We start from the raw sequence: 25,242 nt of genomic DNA, 5'->3' as shown, positions 1-25,242 counted from the left end.
CCCTGGGCTGATTTTGGGATGGTTTGCAGTGCTCTGGGGAGCCCAGCAGAGCAGGGAGGTGCTGCCCACAGCTCTGTCCATCGCTGACCAGCTCTCCAGGTGTGCTGGGCTGGGTGCAGCCCCCCTGGAGCCAGCTGTGGCAGATGCCCAGCTGTTCTGCACACCCTGTCCCGGTGTTCTGCACACCCATGCCACACCCGGGACACTCGCTGGGCAGCCAGGGCTGGGTTCAGCAGGTGCCAGGCAGGTCCTGTGGCAAGGCTGGGGGCAGAGAGGCTCCCCAAAGCCACCCTCCACGTGGGCTCCACGCTGTGCCCTGCCCTCCCCGGGGCTCTGCTCCCTCCTCCCGCGGCTGCCGCCCCGACCGACCCCCGCTGTCGTTTCAGGGTGGCCCCAAGTCGTCGTTCCTCACGGCGGAGAAGAGGGCGAGGCTGAAAACGAACCCCGTCAAAGTGCGGTTTGCGGAGGAGGTGCTGCTGAACGGGCACTCGCAGGTCCGGGGGCGCGCAGGGGGCTCGCCGGTGGGTGTCGGGCTGTCTGGGGCTCCCTGTGCCCCGGGGTGATCAGGACAGCCGGGAGGCACGGGCATCTCTGCAGGGTTTTGTCTTTTTCGTGCTTGCTTGGACTGATGGAAAACACCCGCGTGCTCTGCCCCTGTCAGTGCTCAAACCCTTCCTTCAGCGCTGCAGGAGGAGTTTGATCTTGGGAAGGGCTAATCCATCCTGGAGAGCCCACACTGAACCCTTGGCAAATCCAGAGTGCAGAGGTGAACCCTGATGTGTGCCAGGTTCATGTGCTGCTGGGCTGTCCCCTCCTGGGGACAGGTCACCCCTCGTTCAGAGGGGATTGCCCCCGGTCACTTTGCTGTTAGGTGTGACTGTTCTCAGCGTGGCTTGGACCTTCTCATCCCTGCAGAGGGTTTGCACAGAGCATCCACAGCTGCCTCTGTGCCTGACCTCTGCAAGGTGAGCTGGTCACGGCTTGCTGGAGGTGCTGCAAACCCATCACGGGGTTCCTGGTGCTGCTGGCAGCTCTGCCTGTAGCAGAGGTGAGAACACTCGTAATCCTGCCCAAGGGGTTGAGCAGCTTGTGAATGTCACCTTTTCTTTCTGTGTAATTTCTCAGCTCACTGGGGGCCCGCTGGGAACCATCAGCTGTGTTGACCTCTCCGTTTGTCTTTCAGAATCAAAAAACTCTGTGGTCAAAATGCCCCTCTCTGCAGCCCTGCTCATTAATGCTGCTTAGTTGTCCAGGTCTGACCAAGCCTTTCTGCTTTGCAGCAAAGACAAACCACCCCTTTTCCTTTCCCCTTCCTGCCTGTCTCTTGCTCCCCATCGCTGGTGGAGCTCTCCTGGTGCCTCTCAGAGCCCTCACTGGGACAGCAGCCAGGCTGCTGGCAGATGTGACTCCCAGGTCACCAGTGAGGGGAGGATGTGCCCAGGAAGGGGCCCCAGGCAGAGATTTGGGCAGCACAGGCAGGCCTGAAATCACCAACAGACTCAGCTTTCCTAACAGACTCGAGTGTCTGCCCAGGGGCTCCAGGAGCCGGGCACGGTGTCACAGCCCCTGGGGTCTGTGCCAGCCACTGCCTGACCCCAGGGCTGGTCTCAGTGGGTCTGGAAAAGGAGTCTGAAAAAGGCACTGCGGAGGGAAGGCTGCACTCTGTGCCTCCCAAGGCTTTGTCAGCCTTGTTTTGAGCTAATCACACCTCTGCAAATGCAGAGGAGGAACACAATCAGCGTTTAGATTGCTATTCATGTAATGACCCCGTAGAGGTAGAAATTAATTCAGATGCTGGGGCACCACTGGTGTTAGGTTCCCTTTTCACCATCTGGACATGCAACCTGTTTTGAGCAGTGAACTATTAGCACAAAGGAAGAGTAAATAAATTTGTTGCATATTTATGATTTCTTTCTGGAAAAGCACTATGCACTGCAGCAGCCCTGAGTGCTTTAGGGCTGCTCTCCTTTCCACGGGGCTGACGTACTAAGGCGGCCAAAATGGGCATTATGGCCCTGAAAACCGTGCAGCCTCCAGTTTCAGTAAATACACTGCTCTTGTCATCCTAATGGAGCAGGGCTAAGTGATCCTTGCGGCGACGGGAAGGATCCCAGCGGCTGCGTTCTGCAGCTGAAACCCGACCCGGCAGGTCGGGACCATGAATTGTTCATGAGCCTCGCCGCTTTCCGCAGGCTGCTGATGCATTTCTATAACCCCCGGCAATATGCAGGGGACAGGTCCCTGGGGACGCTGGGGGCAGCGAGTTATTAACAGCAGGCTGGGCTGGATCAGCCCTGCCCAAAGGACAGGAAGGGAATGGCTGGTGAGGCTTCCAGGGTTAATCCACAGCAGCCTCTGCAGAAAGGAGAGAAACCTCTCCGGGTGTTCTGGCTGCGTAATTGGGTCTGAGCGGGGTGATCTGTGCGGATGTTAAGTTGTGCTGTGTGCTGGGAGGAGCTGCCGGCTGCTGTAAAACTGCATCGCTGCCCTGCAGCTGGTGCAGCACCCAGCACCTGCCAAAGACCTGTCTGGGATGGGTACAGCCCAGGAGTTGGGCTGGAAAAATCAGCAGGAGTGTTCTCTCGATTCTTCTCAGTGGTGGGTGTAGGCAGGTTGGACCTTCAGAAGGGTTTGGGGGGAGCAGGAGGGGATTCAGAAGGGTTTGAGGGGATTCAGAAGGGTTTGGGGGGAGCAGGAGGGGATTCAGAAGGGTTTGAGGGGATTCAGAAGGGTTTGAGGGGAACAGGAGGGGATTCAGAAGGGTTTGAGGGGAGCAGGAGGGGGTTCAGAAGGGTTTGAGGGGAGCAGGAGGGGGTTCAGAAGGGTTTGGGGGGAGCAGGAGGGGATTCAGAAGGGTTTGAGGGGATTCAGAAGGGTTTGAGGGGAGCAGGAGGGGAGTCAGAAGGGTTTGAGGGGATTCAGAAGGGTTTGAGGGGAGCAGGAGGGGATTCAGAAGGGTTTGAGGGGAACAGGAGGGGATGCAGAAGGGTTTGAGGGGAACAGGAGGGGATGCAGAAGGGTTTGGGGGGAGCAGGAGGGGATTCACAAGAGTTTGAGGGGAACAGGAGGGGATTCAGAAGGGTTTGAGGGGAACAGGAGAGGATTCACAAGAGTTTGAGGGGAGCAGGAGGGGATTCACAAGGGTCTGAGGGGATTCAGAAGGGTTTGGGGGGAACAGGAGGGGATTCAGAAGGGTTTGAGGGGATTCAGAAGGGTTTGAGGGGAGCAGGAGGGGATTCAGAAGGGTTTGAGGGGAGCAGGAGGGGATGCAGAAGGGTCTGAGGGGATTCAGAAGGGTCTGAGGGGATTCAGAAGTGGTTTATGTTTGCTCTGGCAGCACTTGCAGGGTGTGTGGGCTCTCTGCACAGAGGGACCGAGGCTGTGAGGTTTGTAACGTGGGGCACATTAATGAGACACAGCAGAGATCATCTGAGAAACACCATTGTCGGCCCTGGAACTCTCCTGACAAGCAGAGGAGCCCTTTAAGTGATGGGAGTTGAGTGCTGGCCCAAGAAATTGAAAGGACAAGCTGGATAGGAGCTCTGAGAGCAGAGGAGTAAAACTGAGCACCCAGAGGAGCAGTGGTGGCGCTGGAGCAAAGGTGCAGGCGTTCCCCAGGGCAGGGGTGAGGTGGAGGGCTCAGAGGTGACCAGGCTGCCCCAGCAGGACAGAGCCCAAGCCCTCAGACCCTTCTGGAAGCACCCAGCAGAGATGTTCTCACTCAGGGTGTCCCCGTCTGTCCCACGTGTTTGGGACCTATCTCAGGGCAATCCGGTGGCATCCTGCCCTGCTTAGGGCTGCAAATCTCAGGGCAGGGCTCAGTGAGAGCAGCAGTGTGTGTTGGACAGGCTCCCCGTGGCCGTGGCAGGGTGGAGGGTGTGGGCAGCACCCGGGGGTGGTGTCAGTGTGGGGGTCTGAGCTGCTCTGTGATGGGGAGATCCCTTTCTGGGCACTGCTGGGGCTTGGTGGTGAGCAGGGAGGGTGGCTTTCTGCTTTCAGTGCCTGCTGGATCCTGCAGTGCCACTGGGAAGGGAATGGTGCTCCTAAAGGCATTTGCTGTGCTCTCCCTCTGTCATTCCCTGCCAGAAGCATAATCAGGAGTAAAGCCTGGTGCCGTGGAGCAAGGATTTTCCTGGATGCCAGGGCTTGCAGTGCCAGGCAGAGCAGCTGGTGCCTGCAGGCTGGATGCCCCAGGGTCCAGCTGCTGCTTTTGTTCTGCAGGGGAGCTCGCTCCTGTTCATGCCCAATGTCCTCAAGGTGTACCTGGAGAACGGACAGACAAAGGCGTTCAGGTTTGAGAGGAGCACCACTGTGAAGGTAAGGATGGTTGGCAGGCTGTGCCACCGCCCCAGTCCAGCCCACCAGAGATGTGGGCAGGGCACTGGCAGCCTCCTGGCTGCGTTCACCAGCTGCTGGCACGGCTGGGCACGCTGGGTTTCCTGAGTTCCAGCCAAACTTCTGCACTGGTGAGGCTGTTCACGATTATAAGCCGCACCATTTTGACTAAAATTTTGATCCAAACCCAAAGTGCAGCTTATAATCAGGTGTGGTTTATACATGGACAAAGAATGAAAAGTTGCTGTTTTAGTTTGGAGGACAGGTGTCTGCTGAGAAAGGCAGGAGCTTCTCTTTGAAATGGAGAATAGAAACCCCCTCCCTCCAAATTATTATAATTTTGAAATCAAGAGGCTCTCAGGCAAAGATATGGGAATAGGAATAACAGTTCTTTTCTAGGGAAATTAAAATAGAAATACAGCACTACAAAGAACAAACCCCAAACCCTGACACAGTCAGAGTACAGCCTGACACCCGTCAGGCAGGGTGTTGGCAGCAGTCCCATCCCATGGTGGCTGCATCCTCCTGCAGTGACAGATGTGGCTCAGCTGGAGCAGTGCTCCTGTACAAGGTGCAGTTTCCCTCCGGAGCTCCAGTGGTGATGTGGAGAAATCCGGTTTTCCTCTGGAGTCCAGTGGAGAAAGGGGCTCCCTTAGTGTCCCAAAGCCTCTGTTTTTATCTTGGTAAGAAATGTTGGGCTCTTCCCCCTGGCTGGAGCAACTCCCAATGGGATGCAGTAATTTTATCAGTGCCACAGTGGGACTCAATGGCCATGAGCAGAAAATGACTGGCTGGAGGAAGGATGGGTTGTGAAAAGATAAAGAACAATGCCCTGCCTGGTTTCAATGGATGGCCCATTAGCAGAATATCTCCCACAGAGATCAGGATCACTGCCCCACCCTCAACAGATGGTGATAGAACAGATACCTTTTATCACACTCTGTATTGTAACGTTGGGCTTATAATCAGTGTGGTTTATAATCGTGAAATTACTGTAACCCCCTCAGGTGAAGCAGCACTGTCCCAGGGAGTGATCCTCCTAAACCTAGAGTGATCCTCCTCAGGTCATTTCTGCTGGGGGCATCACTGATTCGGGATGGACAGACATTCTGGGGCTGTTAGGCTGAAAGGATATTAAGGGGAAGCACAAAGAGACTTCATTTATCATGCAGGGAAAGCTTTACTCAGAAAAGGAGGAGTTTGTCTAGCTCATTCACGCTTCACAAAGCCATTGTGGTCTCTCAGGCAAGTGCCTGCAAGCCTTTTGACATGCAGGGAGTAGAAAAAGAAAATGGTGAAATAAAGCAAGGAGGTGGAAAGGACAGGAAAGGTGAGTTGTAAAGAGATATTTGAGTGCCTGTCCCCAGGGGTTTAATTTCTAAAAGATGGATTAGCTCTTTCTCAGCTGTGGCATGGAAGTTTTCCCAGTTTTTGAGAGCAGCCCTGACAAATGCCCTCCAGGAACACCTAAAAGAGTAGAATGCTTCCCAAGTTAGGTGTTTCCAGAAACTCCTCTGTATCTTGAGGCATCCTGGCTTAAAACTGAGGTGAGTCAAATATTTATGCTTGCCTCAAGAGGCTTGAGTGAGTCCTTCTGTTTCAATTTGTGCTCAGACAAGCCTGAGGTGATATTTTCTTTTTGCCAGAAGTAAACCTCATTACTTCCATAACAGGATTGGTAGATTTTTACACTTATGCTCACAAATTGTTTACTGGAGAGAAGTGTTTTTCAGCAGTTCTTTTTGGTTTCCTCACAAATCACAGAATCACAGACTGGTTTGAGCTGGAAGGGACCTTGGAGACCATTGCCAGGGACACCTCTCACTTGTTTCAGTCCTGTCCAGCCTGGTCTTGGACACTCCAGGGATGCACAGGGTTACAGAGCTGTAGAAAGCCAGAATAACAAACACAGCCAACACTTGGGTCAAGGGTGACAGAAAGAGCCCAACACCACCCAGCTGAACACTGCAAAACTCTGAGTGTGAGCAGCTCAGGACAGGCAGCTCCAGGAAATGGGTTTGATACCCGAGTGTGAGCTCTGTGTGCCCCCTGTGCCCTGCCAGGACATCGTGCTGACCCTGCAGGAGAAGCTGTCCATCCGCAGCATCGCCCACTTCGCCCTGGTGCTGGAGGAGCAGTACAACCTGGCCAAGATCCACCTGCTGCACGAGGAGGAGCTCATTGCACAGGTGAGCAGAGCCCCCAGGAGCAGAGGGACGGGCAGGGGTGAGCTCAGCTCTGCCCCAGCAATGCCGTGGTGTTCCCCCACATCCTTGGGGCACTTCGGGAGCATCCTGAGTGCCCACTTGAGCCTTAAAACAGCTCTAAGCATGACCTTGCTGCTTACCATGCCCTGAGCAGCCAGAGCATTCAGCCAGGCCACCTGCCCCAAACTGTGAGTCAGTGCTCTGTGTCCTGTAAACAAGAGGCGAGCTGGTGTGGTCCTGCTGCTCTGACAGCGCTGCTTTGCCAGCAGGTGCCTGCTCAGGTGTCTCAGCTCCCTGCTGATGGGTTTGCTGGGTGGCAGCCCTCTGCAGAGGGGCTCATGGAATCGTGGAGAGGAGCCTGAATGGGAAGGCACACACGGGGATCACTGAGTTCAAGTCCCTCAGTGGCTGATGCTGTCAGACCGCTGAGCACACGGGTCAGAGGATTTCTGCTGGGCAGGATTTGCCCGGAATAAAATATGCTGATGTGTAATTCAGCGTCTTGACATCCTATTGACATTACAGTGATGATTCAGGGGTCTGTTCAGGGCTGCTGTGTCTTGTGACTGCACTCCAAAGCAGAGCAGCCTGCCCCTTCCCCTGCTGTTATCACTCAGCCCCAAAGCCTCTGTGCTGGTCACACTGCAAGTGTGTGGCATCAGTGGGTATTTAAATCAAGTGTTGCTGTCAAAGGGCTCCTGGGCTACTGCAGGGAGAAGGAAAAAACAGATGAAGAATCAGAGATACAATTACAAACACCAGCAAAGTCTCCTTGTGTTTGTGAAGGACAATCTGCACTGTCCCCTTGCCAGTGGTGTCAGACAATTCCTGTGGATTGGCAGGGCAAAGGCTCACTGTGCACTTGAGGAAGGAGGGCCTGTGGTGTGATGCCCTCTCTCTGTTGCAGGTGGTCCAGAAGAGAGACTCTCATGACTACCGCTGCCTCTTCAGAGTGTGCTTTGTCCCCAAGGACCCCTTGGACCTCCTGCAGGCAGACCCGGTGGCCTTTGAATATCTGTACCTGCAGGTGACACTGGGGCATTCCATGCTTCAGGAATCCCTTCTCACCCCATTCTCACTTTTGCTTTAAACCTGAGCGTGCCTCAGGCTGGCTCAGCTGTGTGGATGTGAAATGCAGAGCACTTCAAATCAGATAATTTCAATTCAAATTGCCCTAAATCCTTAAACCAGCGTGTGTGCCTGGCTGGTGCTGCCCTTCCCTGGGTGCGTGGGGCGGTGCTGGCAGTCTGGCAGCGTGTTGTGGCTGACCTGGCTGTGCTGTGTTTGCCCCAGAGCTGCAGCGATGTGCTCCAGGAGAGGTTTGCAGTGGAGATGAAGTGCAGCGTGGCGCTGCGCCTGGCTGCTCTGCACATCCAGGAGAGGATCTACGCCTGCGCCCAGCCACAGAAAGTGTCCCTGAAGTACATCGAGTGAGTGCCCAGCTCTCTGTGCCCTCTGTGACTAAGCCCAGGGAAATAGGGGACACCTCAAAGTGCCCTCAGCTGGCTGCTTGCCCTGTGCTCAGCTCTGCACTGGAGCCTCGTGGGGCAGCTTGGCTTTGGGGGCCTCCCTGTCCTTAACCCACTGAGCTACCTGGGTGCTACAGCAAACACCTGGGTGTGTCCCCAGGGTCTTGTCTGTCACAGGGCTGGGGACCTGGACCTGCTCCTGCCAGTACTGGCTGCAGTCTCTGGAGAGAGAGGTGTACAGTAATTTCATTATTATAACACGCACCATTTTGACTAAAATTTTGGTCCGGACCCAAAGTGCGGCTTATAATCAGGTGTGGCTTATATAAGGACAAAGAACAAAAGTTGCTGTTTTAGTTTGGAGGACAGGTGTCTGCTGAGAAAGGCAGGAGCCTCTCTTTGAAATGGAGAATGTAAACCCTCTCCCTCCAAATTATTATAATTTTGAAATCAAGGGGATCTCAGGCAAAGATATGGGAATTAGGAATAACAGTTCTTTACTAGGGAAATTAAAATAGAAATACAGCACTACAAAGAACAAACCCCAAACCCTGACACAGTCAGAGTACAGCCTGACACCCGTCAGGCAGGGTGTTGGCAGCAGTCCCATTCCATGGTGGCTGCATCCTCCTGCAGTGACAGATGTGGCTCAGCTGGAGCAGTGCTCCTGTACAAGGTGCAGTTTCCTCCCAAGCTCCAGTGGTGATGTGGAGAAATCCCGTTTCCCTCTGGAGTCCAGTGGAGAAAGGGGCTCCCTTAGTGTCCCAAACCCTCTGTTTTTATCTTGGTAAGAAATGTTGGGCTCTTCCCCCTGGCTGGAGCAACTCCCAATGGGATGCAGTAATTTTATCAGTGCCACAGTGGGACTCAATGGCCATGAGCAGAAAATGACTGGCTGGAGGAAGGATGGGCTGTGAAAAGATAAAGAACAATGCCCTGCCTGGTTTCAATGGATGCCCATTAGCAGAATATCTCCCACAGAGATCAGGATCACTGCCCCACCCTCAACAGATGGTGATAGAACAGACACCTTTGATCACACTCTGTATTGTAACGTGCGGCTTATAATCAGGTGCAGCTTATAATCATGAAATTACTGTAATCACCAATCTGCACAGCCAGTACATCTCTCCATCCACCAGATGGAGAAATGCCAGAAACACGACTTGGGGCAGTGATAGGTGCTGTGAAGTGTGGAGATCTGTGGGGAAATGACCAAAAAATGCTTTCAGAAGGAGCAGGTGTGCCCTGCTGCACGCTGGCGCTCTTGGAGTGCACCTGCCCTGGAGAAGCCCCTGCTCTAGGGGTGGTGACGAGCTGGCTGTTAATTACCAGGCACTGGTGTGGTGACCAGGTTAATGAGCAGGCATTGTGGGCAGCCAGATGTGCCCAGCTGTGCAGGGAGTGGGGTGCACATGGCCCACGTTCTGGGTCCAGGAAAATGAACTGCAATGTCACCATCTGTCACCAAAGCAAGGACAGAATCTCCATCCTCTGCATGGGGAGGGCAGACTGGACCTGTCCTGCTAGTGAAGGCTGTGCATTCCCTCCTGTGAAACCCTGTGAAAATGTCATTCTGCACCAGAGTGCACACTGCCCTGCTCCCCGCCCTGGCAGCTGCAGGTGGCAGTGACCTGGAGCCAGTGAAGGCACTGGGAGTGTCACAGCCCCCCGGGGCTGCCTGCTGCCTCTGTGCTGTGCTGGACCCCCGTGCTCCCTCCCCTCTTTCTGCCAGGAGGGACTGGGGCATCGAGAACTTCATCTCCCCCACCTTGCTCCGGAACATGAGAGGGAAGGACATCAAGAAAGCCATCAGCTACCACCTGAAGAGGAACCAGGTGCTGCTGGACCCTCGGCAGAAGGTAGTGACAGTGCTCCCAGGGTGCTGGCAGTGTCCTCCTGTGTGTCCCCCGGGGCTGTTCCCTGCTGCCCACACTCTGTGACCTTTGCTGGGGTGCCAGGTGCTCAGTGGCCCGTGTGGGATGGCCAGTGGACACCCTGCTGCCTGCCCATCCTGAGCCTGGCGTGTGGGTCAGACACCCAGTGCTGCAGGACAGAACGTGCCTGCCCTGCAGTGCCTGTTCCCAAATCTGTTTCCTCTCTTGCAGCACACGCTCACGGCAGCCCAGGTGCGCCTGAGCTACCTGCAGATCCTGGGAGAGCTCAAGATGTACAGCGGGAAGATCTTCAACGCCACCATGATGGTATGAGCTGGTTATTCGTGTCACTGCTTTTGGCATGCAGTCCTGCTGGCCACACTGCTGCTGGTGGCGTGGTAGGTGTTGGTCTGCTGGAGAAACTCAGCACAGTTCCACTGAAGTGTCCTCAACACAGACCAGCCTACAGGACAGTTATGCACGTTTTTTTCTAATTGAAAGCTGTGACTTTTGCTCTTCAGATAAACCCTGTCTATATTTTTGTGTGAGAAATCTGGGGAGGCTTCAAACTCTTGAGAAAAAATACTGGAAACTCTTGAACACCACTGTAGAAAATAACTTTTCTGTTGGTACAAGGGGTTCCTTGGGCTGTTGATTTTTCTGCCTGTCCCCACCTGGGTCTGCAGACACAATCTGTGTCACACAGGGAGCTGAGCAGTGCTGTGGGTCTGTGCCAGAGCAAGGCCTCACCCATGGGTCAATGCTAAATGGATGTCTATGTGCAAACTGAACAATCTCTGCCAGATTATTCTGCAGTAATCCATTTTTTGTTAGCTGTCTCACCCTAACAAAGCACTGACGTTTCCTCCAACGCTAGAAATGTCCCAGTGAAGTTTCTACCCTGTAGCTGCAGCAGGTGGGGACACCCTGGGCTGCCAGGTGACACTGCTGACAGCAGCCCAGCTGCTGGCCCTGCCTCCCTGTGGCCATGGCACTGTGCTGGTGCCTGTGCAGGGCAGAGAGCTGGGAGCAGGCTCCCAGCAGCGAGGAGAGCCGAGATCCCAAGGATTGCAGGGCCGAGGGGTCCCTGCCCAGGCTTTAGGCAGGTTTAACTCTGCAGCTGCAGGACAGGGAGTCCTACGTGGCACTGCTGGTGGGGGCCAAGCACGGCGTGAGCCAGATCATCAACAGCAAGCTCAACATCGTCAGCAGCCTGGCCGAGTTCCCCAGCATCAGCAGGGTGGAGCTGAGCGAGGAGTCCGAGCGGGTCAGCACCGTCAAGATCTACCTGCAGGACCTGAAGGTGAGCAGGCACGAGCACAGGGGAGCCACCTGGCCCTGCAGCTCTTCTCAGGGCCGAGCTCAGAGCAGGCTTGGGGGTGAAAAACCAAAAAAGTTACTAGAGAGGAGTGATTCTTGCTGCTGAGGAAAGGTGGTTCTTCCTCTGTCAGTGAGACGCACAAAAGGAAAGAAAAATAAATTGTTCTTCTTTTTCTTTGCCTCCTGCAAATGACACTGAGGGAAGCATGAGGCACAGGGGGTGCCTGTTCCTGCAGACTGCGGTACAAACAATATTTGTTTATTTTCTGCCCTTTTCTCCCCCACACCTCCAAAACCAAACCAACAACAGGTGCTCACTCTGCTGCTGGAATCAAACAGCGCCAAGGACCTCGTCTGCCTCATCGCCGGGTACTACAGACTCTTCGTGGATGCCAACAGCCCCGTATTTACCTGGGGAGAGAAAAAACAGCCACTGCACCGTGTGTCGGCTGAAGAAGGTTTTTAAAACCAGCCTTTTTCGAGCAGGGATGGGAGGGAATGGGGGATGAGCCAGCTCCCGGGAGCAGCACCCCTGGGAGCCCCGTGGTTGAGGCTGTCCCAGATGATCCTGGGGGGCTCTTCCAGCGCTCATGGTGCCGTGATTCTGTGACAGCAGCATTCCAGATTCTGTGATCGCCGCGGGCTTGTCGCAGTCCGAGCTTGGGGCCGGCACCGCCCCGCGGTCCGGCTGCTCCTCGCCTCGCTGGCCAGCGAGCTGGCGAGGGCTGAGCCCCCCGGGGCAGGGTCTGGCTGCCCCCTGCCCACCCCCAGGAGGGGCTGACAGGTTCCTTTGAACCGCAGGCTACGAATCGCGAGCCTGCAGCGACTCCGAGGATTCCGGGGACTCCTGCAGGAGCGGCCGTGCGGAGGGGCAGGGCGAGCCCGGCAGCCCCGGGGCGAGCAGCGCCCAGCCCCAGCCTGGAGGGGATGACCCTGGGCACCGGGGGGACCCTCGGCACCGCGGGGACACCGCCACCGACAGCGCCTCGGAGGCGTCGGACTCGGCCAACACCGAGAGCCGCGGCTTCAAGACGAGCGGCTCCAGCGACTCCGTGGATGCGCTGGAGGAGGACGAGCTGGAAGCGTGCTCTTCCTCCCGGCCGGAGCTGTTCCACTTCTACACGCCCACCGTGCAGGAGATGAGCAGCTCGGACAGCAGCTTCGTGCCGGTGTGCGCGGCCGGCAGCCCCGGCGGGGCGGGAGCCGGCGATTATTTCTGCTTCCTGCAGGTGCCAGCGGCAGAGCCCGGGGTCGGTCCGGCAGGGCAGGGCGAGCCCGAGCCCGCTCTGCAGCCCAGGCTGTCCGGGCTGGCCACCCCGGGCTGCCACAGCCACGGCGAGCTGGTGCTGCGGCCGCCGCCGGGCTTCGGGGACTCCAGCTCCGAGGAGGAGTTCTACGATGCTGCGGACAGGCTCAGCCCTCCGGACACGCTGGCAGGTAAAGGCACACCTGGGTGCTGCAGGTGCTCCCTGCCGGGGCTCACCTGCATCACAGTAACTCGTTATATTCATGGCCGCAGAGCAATTAGCCGCGATATGTTTAGCAAAAGTTTTGCAAACACGTTTAGTTATGCAGCTACAAAAATCCTTCCTGCGTCTTTTAAAATCAGTTTCCATGCTAATGGCCTGTCTTCTTTCTTGCTCTGGACACACTCGGAATTCCTCACTTTATCTCCTAACTCATTTGGCCCCTCCAGACTCTGAGCATCCATTCTCCACAGGGCACTCCTCAGCACCCCAGCATTGCAGGAGGATTTGTTATCACTGACTCTTGGGGAAAGTCAGTTTTCAGAGCAGTGGTAATCTGGAATCTCCACTCTCTTCCCCAGACCTGTAGAACATTGTTATGTGACCCTCCAAGATGAAAGGTTCAGAGGCCAGTTACAGAGCTGGGTCAGCGATTCCCAGGGCTGGGCAGCCCCCTGCCTGTTGTCTTTGCTCAGATTGTTGTTCCTGAGCTAATCAGCTCTTTCAAGATTAACTGAACCTCTTAAGATTTTCATTCATGCCATTAGAACAGTTTGGGCTTTTATAGTAATGGAGTCACTGTGTTCAGGCAGAAAACAGTCATGTCTGGAAAATGTTACCATCTAAACATCCAGCTGGGAACCTCTGGCCGTGTTTCTGTTTGATGACAAGCCTACAGCTGTGGGCAGTGCTCTGGGAGTGCACTGGGGATTTAACTGGGGATTACCAGGGGGAGCAGCTCCTCACTAAGCCTGGCCTTCAGCCCCTGCAGCCACACACCAGGCTCTGCCCCTTCCTCCACATCCAACCCCGAGGATCACAAGACACCGTTTCCTTTTCCCCTCGGGAGCCAGGCATCGCTGCTGGGCAGTTGTGCCCGTGATTCCAAATCCTGTGCCAGGAGTTTTTGGCTCACTGTGTAGGCAATGTGGGTATGGTGCTGCCCGGGACTGCTTCCTGATTTCCATGTTTGTTCTTGCCAGCAGGCTGTGATACAGCACCCTGGGAGGGTGCAGAGAGCTCCTCCTGCATCCCCAAGAGGCTGAGGTGCTACAGCCTGGGGGAGAACCCGTCCGTGAGGGAGAAGCAGGAGCAGGAGCTGACCTACACCAAGAGCCTGAGGAAGAGGAGGTCTTTCCTGGAAACTGATTACACCTCACAGGTCAGTTTCCCTGCAGCTGCTCCGGGCTCTCCACAGCGCTGCTGCTCCTGGCTGCCCGCTCAGCCCTCTGCAGAGGACACAGGGAAGGACACGGAGGTGGCCACAGGAGCCGTGGCCAGCCAGGGACAGAGGGACACTGCTGGCACAGAGCCCTGCTCTGACGTGATGGACACGGAGCCTGACACTACAGAGACAAAGCCAGTGCTGCAACAGCTGGTTCCCTCCATTTCGGACGTTCCCCACGCCGGTGACCACAGTGGGGAGCAGGACAGCAGCCCCCAGCCCCAGCACCCCCCCAGAGGGCAGAGTGGGGCTGCCCAGGAAGATCCCGGGTGTCCGAGAGGGGAGAAGAGCTGTGCACCCAGCGGGGGCTGCCCGGCCCAGGGGGCTCAGGAGGAGGGGGCTGAGCTGGTGGCCACCCAGCACCAGGCCAGCGTTGTGCCCTCTGCTGTGGCCAGCCCCTCTGACGAGCTGCCACCAGCTGCTGGCCCCAGCGTGGTGCGGGAGGGGCTGCTGCCTGCGAGCCTGGAGCCTTCCCGGGCTGCCTGTCCGGAGAGCCGAGGTGCTCAGAGCTGGGTCAGTGGCAGCGCTGATGGTCAGTGCTGTTCTGATGGTCAGCGCTGTGCTGATGGTCAGCACTGTGCCCACAGCAGCACCCAGGGCGCCGTGTCCCCGGCCAGCAGCCCCCAGGTGCTGAGTGGGGAGACCCTGAGGAAGGTGCACCCAGGTCACACAGGGCTCCCAGACACAGCCCAGCTCCTGGCAGGCTGCAGCAGTGCCCCGGGGGTTCTCACCCGCCTCTCCTGGCTCTCTTTCGGGGTGAGGACAGAGCCTGTGCCCCCCAGCCTGCTGCAGGACGGGCTCCATGACCCACCCGAGCCTCTGGCCTGCCTGACCACCAGCACCTGCGTGGGTTCCAGTGCTGTTAGAAGGAAGATGCCAGCATCCCCTGTTGGAGCAGGGTTTGGCCAGGAGCTGGTGAGCAGCTCAGGGCTGGGGCTGGGTGCAGAGCCCACAGGAGCCGCAGGAAATGAGGCTCAGCAGGAGCCACAGCCTGCACAGGCTTCTCCTCCCGCAGAACAGGCTGCAGGGCTGGGGAAGGGCTCCTGCCCGGCTCCCTCCGCAGGGATTCCCATCTCCCCAGTTCCCTTGGGGCAGGGAGCAGGAGCCTGTGGGGCTGCCAAGCACTCCTCGCAGTGTTTTAACCCCGAGGAGGGTGAGCAGAGCCCCGCAGCCCCGCTGCCAGCCGCAGCCCTGGGCTGCTCCCCGGCACCGGAGCGCTGCGGCTGCCGGCTGCCCTACATCAGCTGCTTCCCCCAGCCCCAGAGCCAGGGGGATTGTGAGGCCGGCCCCTCCCAGCTGCCAGGACCCCTCACCACCCCCCCAGCCAGCAGCTGCAGCCTCCCCAGGACCCCTGGGAGCGGCTTCCCAGTCCCCATGGCCGGGGACGTGGCAGGGCAGGACCCCCACATCCGAGTGCTGGGGCAGCTGAAGGACCAGGCGTGGATGAGCCCTGCGGATTTCTCCCGCTTCCTGGCCTACACCGTGGAGCTCCAGGAGGTTGTAGGGAAGCTCTGTGGGAGCCAGGCATCCCACCTGCACGACCAGTGTGCAGAGCAGGGCGCAGAGAGCAAGGGTGCGCTGGGCTGGGCGTCCCAGGACCTGCTGTCCAGCTGCCAGGCTCTGCTGAGCACGGAGCAGCCTCTCACAGAGGTGCAGTGCGCTCTGAGAGCCACGTTCGACCGCCTGGTTCACCTGGCAGTGACCTGCTTCCAGGTGACACACTGCCGGCAGTGCAGGCAGAGGCAGCAGGAGCTGGGGGCGGCGCTGGGGGACGTGGTGGGCACCTACCAGCAGCTGGTGCAGGCTCTGCACCAGCAGCTCCACGGGCAGGTCTGCCCGGAGCTGGGCACCAGGCTCCTTGCCCGCCAGCACACGGCCCTAGCAGCTGCCATCTTCTGTCTCCTGCAGCGGTTCAGGGCAGCCCCCTGGCTGTGACAGGCAGGGTGGGGGCACTGCAGGGCACTGAGGGGGACAGAGCCCAGATGTGTGCCCTCTGTCCTGCTCAGGCTCTCCCCCAGGCCGTGTTTGGCCCAGCATGGCCATGGGAGGATGTGTTCCCCAAGAGCAGCACTCCAGTGTGTGTCTCTTGCCCTGGGCTGTCCCTTGCCTCCCACAGGCCGTGCAGGTCAGCCTCTCAGTGCTGTCTCAGCTGCCTTTGTCACCTGTGGGGGAAAAGTGGGAGCCTTTCAGCCTGCCTTTCACTCACTGTGCTCTCCAGACACTAAATGTGAGACCCCAGGTGACCTTCTGCACCTTCTGTGGCCCAGGGAACACAGTGATCCCACATTCAGCTGCTTTTCCTTGGCCAGAGAGGGGCAGTGCCACTCTGCTCTGCTGCCGTGTGCTGGGGAGGGACAGGCCCTGGCCAGCTCCCACCCCACCAGGGCTCAGGGCTCTGTGTGTGTGCCAGCAGCAGGGGCGAGCCCTGACACCGTGACGCTGCAGTCAGAGCCATGCAGGGACTGTCAGAGCTGTGCAGGGACTGTCAGAGCCGTGCAGGGACTGTCAGAGCCGTGCAGGGACTGTCACGGGCTCCCCCAGCCCTGTGCACCCCCAGCAGGGGCTCCCCCTGGCCAGGTGTGAGCTGCAGGGCAGTGTGGCTGTGCCTCCCCTCGGAGGGAGGGGCAGTGCCCCATTTCAGGGGGGCAGCCTGGGGATATTGGGAGTGGCTGCCTTTTCCCAAGGAGCTGCTGCTGCAGCCCAGGGGGTTCTGCCCCAGGCAGCTGAGGGGCACGGAGGGGCTCCCCCCAGGCACTGTGGGGATTGTCCCCTGGCTCTGGGACACTGAAGGGGATCACCTCCACTTCCAGCTCGCCAGGAGCCCCCAGGGCGCAGCAGCAGCAACACTGACACACTCAGAGCCCCTGTGGCTTAACCTCATAACGCCTGCCTTGGGTTAAACCACAGCAGCTCCCCACTCTCCTGCAGACCCGTGCCACACACACTAGCCCCAGGGCTGTGGAAGGGTCCTGCTGGGACAGGAGGAATGAAAACACATAACCAGACTTACCTCAGACGACCTTCAGGTCCTGCTGCCACCGGCCATGAGGCTTCAGGGCCCTTTTGGCAGCCCTGGCTGAGGTAAGGTACGGACTCAGCTGCACCAAACACACTCCCTGCTGTGGCTGTGGCGCTGGCACTGCTCTGAGCAGGGCACAGCCGAGCCCAGGTACCTCCCAGCAGGGACACAGGGGTCAGGGACCTGTGTATGTCAGTGACGAGGTACTACTCATCAGTAACTGTAGGTACACAATGGGGATCTAAACCTTTTGTTTTGTATTAGATGCATACTACTAGCCAAAGGCTTCAACAACTCCCCACGTCCTCACTGGGTTTAAGTTGTTGGGACATAATCCTTGGAGCTGCTTCCCCATCCCACATTCTCCTGCAGCAGCCGCAGTGTCCTGTCCCATGGTGGGGGGATTTCCTTGCCCGTGAGCTTTGCAGCCCTAACTTCACCTCACTCTCTGTTTCAATAAAACGAAGAAAACCCCTGAAAGCTCTCCTCCCCATCCCACAACAAGCGTAGGTGCAGCAGTCACCAACAAGCAGCTGCACAGCAGAACTGAATTCCTGTCAGTTTTCACTTGATCCCAGGCTCCACCCGGCTTTTCTTTCCCGCTCAGGGGCAGGGGGGATGTCCAGCACCACATTCCTGAGGTAGAAGGTGTTGCTCCACACTGCTGGAAAGAGCTGTCTCCTGTGCACAGTCATGCTGGTGCTTCCTGCCCGTGCAGCTCCTCCCCACAAAATAAAGAGTTTTCTTGAGCAGCAGCGGCACACTGGGCTGTTTCCTCCTCTCCTGCTGTCTCTGGCAGCACGTAGCCCTTCCCAGAGGAAACTCCAGCCCTCAGGGCTGCTGGCCAGCTCCTGGTCTCGTAGTAGGTGGAGAGGATGTCAAAGACTGTCAGGAGCAGAGATGTTATGACACAGGTGCTGTGGCAGGGGTGCCAGCAGCTCCACACACACCCACCAAGCACGAGGGAGGTGATGACAGCTGACCCAGAGCAGGTTGCCCACCTACCATCTGAGGAGCTGGTGCTGCAGGCAGCTCACCTAGGGGCAGACAGGTGTCTTGGAGAGGACTTTGCAGAGCTCTGGGCAAAGCCCAGATGAGGTGCCCTCGTCACTGTTGGCTGTAGTGACCACCCGTGCTGTGCTCCCATTGTCACTCCCACGGAGACCCCATTCCTGGGCACACAGAGCCCCCAGTGTCCATGGAGGGCCAACACAATTCCCAAGCCAGGGGGAGAGCTTTGAGGAGCTGGCCTGGGCCATGAGCCCCGCTGCAGGCACCAGCAGTGCCCAGGTGTGCCAGCCCATGGCAGCACAGGACACCAACACCCCTCCCTGCCATCGTCAGGCTGGGCTGAGGCGGCACAGCTCTCACAGTCCTGACAGTCCTGTCCCTCTGTGCCCTGCCCCAACAGCAGCCCCCATCCCTGTGTGCCCCCAGCCCGGTGCACAGCTCCCCAGGGTGCAGGGGATCGATCACCCCATCCCTGTGTGCCCCCAGCTCAGTGCACAGCTCCCCAGGGTGCAGGGGATCGATCACCCCAGGCTGCTGTGTGTCCCCAGCCCGGTGCACAGCTCCCCAGGGCACAGGGATCGATCACCCCATCCCTGTGTGCCCCCAGCCCGGTGCACAGCTCCCCAGGGCACAGGGATCCATCACCCCATCCCTGTGTGTCCCCAGCCCGGTGCACAGCTCCCCAGGGCGCAGGAGATCGATCACCCCAGGCTGCCCTGTGCCCCCAGCCCGGTGCACAGCTCCCCAGGGCGCAGGGATTGATCACCCCATCCCTGTGTGCCCCCAGCCCGGTGCACAGCTCCCCAGGGCACAGGGGATCGATCACCCCACCCCTGTGTGTCCCCAGCTCACTGCACAGCTCCCCAGGAGCAGGGGATCGATCACCCCAGGCTGCTGTGTGCCCCCAGCTCAGTGCACAGCTCCCCAGGAGCAGGGATTGATCACCCCATCCCTGTGTGCCCCCAGCCCGGTGCACAGCTCCCCAGGAGCAGGGGATTGATCACCCCAGGCTGCTGTGTGCCCCCAGCTCGGTGCACAGCTCCCCAGGAGCAGGGGATTGATCACCCCAGGCTGCTGTGTGCCCCCAGCTCGGTGCACAGCTCCCCAGGAGCAGGGGATCGATCACCCCAGGCTGCTGTGTGCCCCCAGCTCACTGCACAGCTCCCCAGGGCGCAGGGATCGATCCCCCCATCCCTGTGTGCCCCCAGCCCGGTGCACAGCTCCCCAGGGCACAGGGATCGATCACCCCATCCCTGTGTGCCCCCAGCCCGGTGCACAGCTCCCCAGGGCGCAGGGATCGATCACCCCAGGCTGCTGTGTGCCCCCAGCTCGGTGCACAGCTCCCCAGGGCACAGGGATCGATCACCCCAGGCTGCTGTGTGCCCCCAGCCCGGTGCACAGCTCCCCAGGAGTAGGGGATCCATCACCCCAGGCTGCTGTGTGTCCCCAGCCCGGTGCACAGCTCCCCAGGAGCAGGGGATCGATCACCCCAGGCTGCCCTGTGCCCCCCAGCTCAGTGCACAGCTCCCCAGGGCGCAGGGATCGATCACCCCAGGCTGCTGTGTGCCCCCAGCCTGGTGCACAGCTCCCCAGGGCACAGGGGATCACTCACCCCAGGCTGCTGTGTGCCCCCAGCTGGTGCACAGCTCCCCAGGAGCAGGGGATCGATCACCCCAGGCTGCTGTGTGCCCCCAGCTCGGTGCACAGCTCCCCAGGGCGCAGGGATCGATCACCCCAGGCTGCTGTGTGCCCCCAGCTCAGTGCACAGCTCCCCAGGAGCAGGGGATCAATCACCCCAGGCTGCTGTGTGTCCCCAGCCCGGTGCACAGCTCCCCAGGGCACAGGGGATCGATCACCCCAGGCTGCTGTGTGCCCCCAGCCCGGTGCACAGCTCCCCAGGAGCAGGGGATCGATCACCCCATCCCTGTGTGCCCCCAGCCCGGTGCACAGCTCCCCAGGGCACAGGGATCGATCACCCCATCCCTGTGTGCCCCCAGCTCAGTGCACAGCTCCCCAGGGCACAGGGGATCGATCACCCCATCCCTGTGTGCCCCCAGCCCGGTGCACAGCTCCCCAGGGCACAGGGATCGATCACCCCATCCCTGTGTGCCCCCAGCCCGGTGCACAGCTCCCCAGGAGCAGGGGATCGATCACCCCAGGCTGCTGTGTGCCCCCAGCCCGGTGCACAGCTCCCCAGGGCACAGGGATCGATCACCCCAGGCTGCTGTGTGTCCCCAGCCCGGTGCACAGCTCCCCAGGGCACAGGGATCGATCACCCCAGGCTGCCCTGTGCCCCCAGCTCAGTGCACAGCTCCCCAGGGCACAGGGGATCGATCACCCCAGGCTGCTGTGTGTCCCCAGCCCGGTGCACAGCTCCCCAGGGCGCAGGGCATCGATCACCCCATCCCTGTGTGCCCCCAGCCCGGTGCACAGCTCCCCAGGGCACAGGGATCGATCACCCCATCCCTGTGTGTCCCCAGCCCGGTGCACAGCTCCCCAGGGCGCAGGGCATCGATCACCCCATCCCTGTGTGTCCCCAGCCCGGTGCACAGCTCCCCAGGGCACAGGGATCGATCACCCCAGGCTGCTGTGTGCCCCCAGCTCAGTGCACAGCTCCCCAGGGCACAGGGATCGATCACCCCATCCCTGTGTGCCCAGCCCGGTGCAGCTCCCCAGGGCACAGGGATCGATCACCCCAGGCTGCTGTGTGTCCCCTGCTGGGTGCACAGCTCCCCAGGAGCACGGGGATCGATCACCCCATCCCTGTGTGCCCCCAGCTCAGTGCACAGCTCCCCAGGAGCAGGGGATCGATCACCCCAGGCTGCTGTGTGCCCCCAGCTCAGTGCACAGCTCCCCAGGGCACAGGGATCGATCACCCCAGGCTGCTGTGTGCCCCCAGCTCAGTGCACAGCTCCCCAGGGCACAGGGGATCGATCACCCCATCCCTGTGTGCCCCCAGCTCAGTGCACAGCTCCCCAGGAGCAGGGGATCGATCACCCCAGGCTGCTGTGTGCCCCCAGCTCAGTGCACAGCTCCCCAGGGCACAGGGATCGATCACCCCAGGCTGCTGTGTGCCCCCAGCCCGGTGCACAGCTCCCCAGGGCACAGGGGATCGATCACCCCAGGCTGCTGTGTGTCCCCAGCCCGGTGCACAGCTCCCCAGGGCGCAGGGGATCGATCACCCCATCCCTGTGTGCCCCCAGCTCAGTGCACAGCTCCCCAGGGCACAGGGATCGATCACCCCATCCCTGTGTGCCCAGCCCGGTGCAGCTCCCCAGGGCACAGGGATCGATCACCCCAGGCTGCTGTGTGTCCCCTGCTGGGTGCACAGCTCCCCAGGAGCACGGGGATCGATCACCCCAGGCTGCTGTGTGTCCCCTGCTGGGTGCACAGCTCCCCAGGAGCACGGGGATCGATCACCCCATCCCTGTGTGCCCCCAGCCCGGTGCACAGCTCCCCAGGAGCAGGGATCGATCACCCCAGGCTGCTGTGTGTCCCCTGCTGGGTGCACAGCTCCCCAGGGCACAGGGATCGATCACCCCATCCCTGTGTGCCCCCAGCCCGGTGCACAGCTCCCCAGGAGCAGGAGATACATCCCCCAGGCTGCCCTGTGCCCCCAGCCCCTGGCACGCTCACCCTGGTTGATGGCCAGCGTCTCGCAGTGGTAGTTCCTGCGGTTGGGGGCTCTCACCATGTACTCGCGGATGGGGAGCCGGGCTGTCTGCAGGCGCTGCTCCCGCGCCCTCCGCAGGGTCAGCTGCTGCAGGGACACACGGACACGCTGGCACACGGCCTCACTGCAGCCTCGGGGTTAGGGTTAGGCAGGCACCACGCACCTTGTGGATGCTCTCGTCCACCAGCCCTCCCAGCACGTACACTTTGTCGGGATCGATGTCTTCAAGGACTGGAACAGAGCAGCGCTCAGCACCACACAGCAGAACACACCCCGCTCCCAACACACCCCGCTGCTCAGGACAGCAGCAGCACAGCCCCTCACCGTGGCACAGATTATCGCCAGATGTGAGCACACAGCTGTCTCACGCAATGAGAGACAGCCTGTGACAGGAACAGCCTGCCTCAAATGGCCTCAAAATGAAATTTCTAACAGCTCTCCCTCGTCTAAAGCGCGTGAAATATTTACCGTTCTCAGAGTCAGGAGTGAGATAAACGATGGTGTCCAAAGGAAACAGGTCCAGGTAACTCTCTGGAGTTGTGTCCATCTCGAAAACAAAAGAGTGAAGCAGCCTGAGGTTCCTCTGCCAGAACAAAGACCCTCCCAGACACAGACACATCACACTGCTGCTTTGGACACACCAACTGCTGAAGGCCTGGCAGATCCTACCAGTGACCTGGAGCTTCTCTTTTTCAACTGCACAATGTTTTTGTTCTGGGCATTGACCAACACACCCAAAATCTCCATTAAATTCCCTCCTCAGCAGAAGTTCTCGGGGTGCTTTGAGAGAGGGAGAGCAGCAACAGCTGTGTAATTTGAGATAAGACGCAGCCCCTCACCAGGTAGCCAGCGAAGCCGTCGTTCATGCGGAAGCACTGCTCGTAGATGGGCGTGCCGGCCGCGAACTCGGTCAGGCACAGCCAGAAGGGCCGGGCGGCGCGCCGGTTCGCCCCGTACAGCCGGCGGATCTGCGAGGCGAGCCGGCCGCTCTCCTTGGGACACAGCGGCACCGTGAGCCCGAGCCCGGGCTGGGCACAGCGGGGCGCAGCCTGGCCGGGACTCCCGGGACAACCACAGACCCCCGGGACAGCCCCAGATCCCCCGGGACCCCTGGGACAACCCCGGTACCCCCGGGACCCCCGGGACAGCCCCAGACCCCCCGGGACCCCCGGGACAACCCCAGATCCCCCGGACAGCCCCAGACCCCCCGGGACAGCCCCAGACCCCCCGGTACCCCTGGACCCCGGGCAGCCCCAGTACCCCCAGTACCCCCAGATCCCCCGGTACCCCCGGTACCCTCAGTACCCCCGGGACAGCCCCAGATCCCCCGGGACCCCAAGTACCCCCGGGCAGCCCCAGTATCCCCAGTATCCCCAGTATCCCCCGGACCCCCGGGCAGCCCCAAATCCCCCTGTACCCCCAGACAGCCCCAGATCCCCCGGTACCCCGGGCAGCCCCGGTACCCCGGTACCTCCGGGCAACCCCAGATCCCCCGGACCCCTAGACAGCCCCAGATCCCCCGGGCAGCCCCTGGTACCCCCCGGACCCCCGGGCAGCCGCAGTACCCCCGGGCAGCCCCCGGTACCCCCCGGACCCCCGGTACCCCGGGCAGCCCCCGGTACCCCGGGCAGCCCCGGTACCCCCGCACCTTCTCGCTCATGCCGCCGCCCACGCCGAGATCCACGCAGAGCCGCGGCCCCGCCGCCCGCGCCTGCAGCAGCCGCTCGGTGGCCAGCGCGGCCGGGACCCTCCCGCGGCGGGCGGGGGGCGGCCCGGGCCCGGCGGAGCCGCTGCCCAGCGCCGTGCTCGGCCCGTCCCGCTCCGCCGCCGCCCGCCGTGCCCGCCGGCGCTGCCGCTCCTGCCGCCGCTTCCCGCGCCGGGCGGCGAGAACGCGCTCCCAGCGCCGCCGCTTCCGCAGCGCGTTCCTCTGCGGGGGGAACGGCACGGCCATCAGCGGGGTCCTGCCGCACGCACCGAGACCCGAGACCGGGACTGAGCCTGGGACCGAGCCTGGGACCGAGCCACGAGCCTGGGACCGAGCCTGGGATCGAGCTTGGTACCGAGCCCCCAGCCTGGGACTGAGCCTGGGATCGAGCCCCGGTACCGAGCCACGAGCCTGGGACTGAGCCTGGGATCGAGCCTGGGACCGAGCCTGGGACCGAGCCTGGGACTGAGCCTGAGACCGAGCCTGGGACCGAGCCTGGGACCGAGCCTGGGACCGAGCCTGGGATCGAGCCTGGGACCGAGCCTGGGACTGAGCCTGGGACTGAGCCTGGGACTGAGCCCCGAGCCCGGCACTGAGCCTGGGACCGAGCCCCCAGACTGGTACCGAGCCTGGGACTGAGCCTGGGACCGAGCCCCCAGACTGGGACCGAGCCTGGGACCGAGCCCCGAGCCTGGGACTGAGCCTGGGACCGAGCCCCGAGCCTGGGACCGAGCCTGGTACCGAGCCCGGTACGGAGCCAGGGACCGAGCTTGGGACCGAGCCTGGGACTGAGCCTGGGAGCGAGCCTGGGAGCGAGCCTGGGACCGAGCCCCCAGCCTGGGACTGAGCCTGGGACCGAGCCTCCAGACTGGTACCGAGCCTGGGACCGAGCCCCGAGCCTGGGACTGAGCCTGGGACCGAGCCTGGGACCGAGCCCCGAGCCTGGGACTGAGCCTGGGACCGAGCCTGGGACCGAGCCCCCAGCCTGGGACCGAGCCTAGGATCGAGCCTGGCACCGAGCCTGGGACCGAGCCTGGGACCGAGCCTGGTACCGAGCCCCGGCACCGAGCTACGAGTCTGGGACCTAGCATGGTACCGAGCCTGTGACCGAGCCTGGGACCGAGCCACGAGCCTGGGAGCGAGCCTGATACCGAGCCACGAGCCTGGTACCGAGGCCCCAGCCTGGTACCGAGCCTGGTACCGAGCCTGGTACCGAGCCCCCAGCCCGGTACAGAGCCCGGTACCGAGCCTGGTACCGAGCCCCCGCACCGAGCCCCGAGCCCCGAGCCTGGTACCGAGCCCCGGCACCGAGCCCCGGTACCGAGCCTGGGACCGAGACCCGAGCATGGTACCGAGCCTCGGCACCGAGCCCCGGCACCGAGCCACAAGCCTGGTATCGAGCCCCGAGCCCCGGCAGCGTGCCACGAGCCTCCAGCCTAGTACCGAGCCCCGGTACCGCCGCACTTACCGAGCACGGCCCCGCCGCGCCGCCCGCCCGCCCCGCGCTGGGCTCCTCGCCCGCGGCCGAGGGTTCGATCCGCAGCAGCCGCAGCGCCTCGGCCGCCTCCTCCTCCTCCCCGCCGCCCGCCGCCTCCATCGCGCCGCCGCCGCGGAAGGGGCGGGCTCGGGGCGGCTCCGCCGTGCCGCTCCCCGCTGCTCCGGGGCCGGTCTGCCCCCAGCGGGGCGGCCCGACAGCTCGGTGCGCTGGAAATGGCAAATCTCTCCGCCTGTCGCTGTGTTGAGTCAACAGCTCACACGGCAGATACCACAGCGATGCTCCTCCATCGTGCACCGCTCGCTTTGCGTATTCTAATTATTTTATCCTAATTATTTTGTCCTAATTCTTCCTTTTCTGTCCCCTTTACACTGTGTCTGTGGAGATATGCACACGCAGATGGAATTTGGGTAGGCCAGTTAATCACAAAAAGTCAGTTC

At 60.7% G+C, this 25,242-nt stretch overlaps 2 protein-coding genes across 6 annotated transcripts in view; one reads left to right on the top strand and one right to left on the bottom strand.

The window, feature by feature from the left end:
- Nucleotides 1-17,392, top strand: part of FRMPD1 (FERM and PDZ domain containing 1) — a 32,529-nt gene extending 15,137 nt beyond the window's left edge. For 4 of the 5 annotated variants that reach the window (XM_033086468.1, XM_033086471.1, XM_033086466.1 and 1 more), the window contains 11 exons: nucleotides 387-494; nucleotides 4,222-4,317; nucleotides 6,399-6,524; nucleotides 7,450-7,569; nucleotides 7,836-7,972; nucleotides 9,747-9,873; nucleotides 10,120-10,215; nucleotides 11,009-11,191; nucleotides 11,519-11,666; nucleotides 12,010-12,645; nucleotides 13,658-17,392. In XM_033086468.1, coding sequence (XP_032942359.1) covers nucleotides 387-494; nucleotides 4,222-4,317; nucleotides 6,399-6,524; nucleotides 7,450-7,569; nucleotides 7,836-7,972; nucleotides 9,747-9,873; nucleotides 10,120-10,215; nucleotides 11,009-11,191; nucleotides 11,519-11,666; nucleotides 12,010-12,645; nucleotides 13,658-15,834 — 3,954 coding nt within the window. In that variant the 3' untranslated portion in view covers nucleotides 15,835-17,392. The remainder of the gene's footprint in view (nucleotides 1-386; nucleotides 495-4,221; nucleotides 4,318-6,398; nucleotides 6,525-7,449; nucleotides 7,570-7,835; nucleotides 7,973-9,746; nucleotides 9,874-10,119; nucleotides 10,216-11,008; nucleotides 11,192-11,518; nucleotides 11,667-12,009; nucleotides 12,646-13,657) is intronic. The other variant, XM_033086469.1, reaches the window with a different exon arrangement.
- TRMT10B (tRNA methyltransferase 10B) lies at nucleotides 17,159-23,553 on the bottom strand. The gene is made up of 6 exons (XM_033086415.1): nucleotides 23,251-23,553; nucleotides 22,442-22,594; nucleotides 22,071-22,149; nucleotides 21,766-21,833; nucleotides 21,566-21,689; nucleotides 17,159-17,803 (listed from the first exon to the last, which is right to left on the bottom strand). Exons 1-6 carry the CDS (start codon nucleotides 23,551-23,553, stop codon nucleotides 17,610-17,612), a joined length of 921 nt encoding a protein of 306 aa, XP_032942306.1. The 3' UTR covers nucleotides 17,159-17,609.
- Nucleotides 23,554-25,242: the final 1,689 nt, after the last annotated feature.

This window comes from Catharus ustulatus, assembly GCF_009819885.2.
Source record: "Catharus ustulatus isolate bCatUst1 chromosome Z unlocalized genomic scaffold, bCatUst1.pri.v2 scaffold_26_arrow_ctg1, whole genome shotgun sequence".
NCBI lineage: Eukaryota > Metazoa > Chordata > Aves > Passeriformes > Turdidae > Catharus > Catharus ustulatus.
This window is presented reverse-complemented; position numbering and strand designations above follow the sequence as displayed.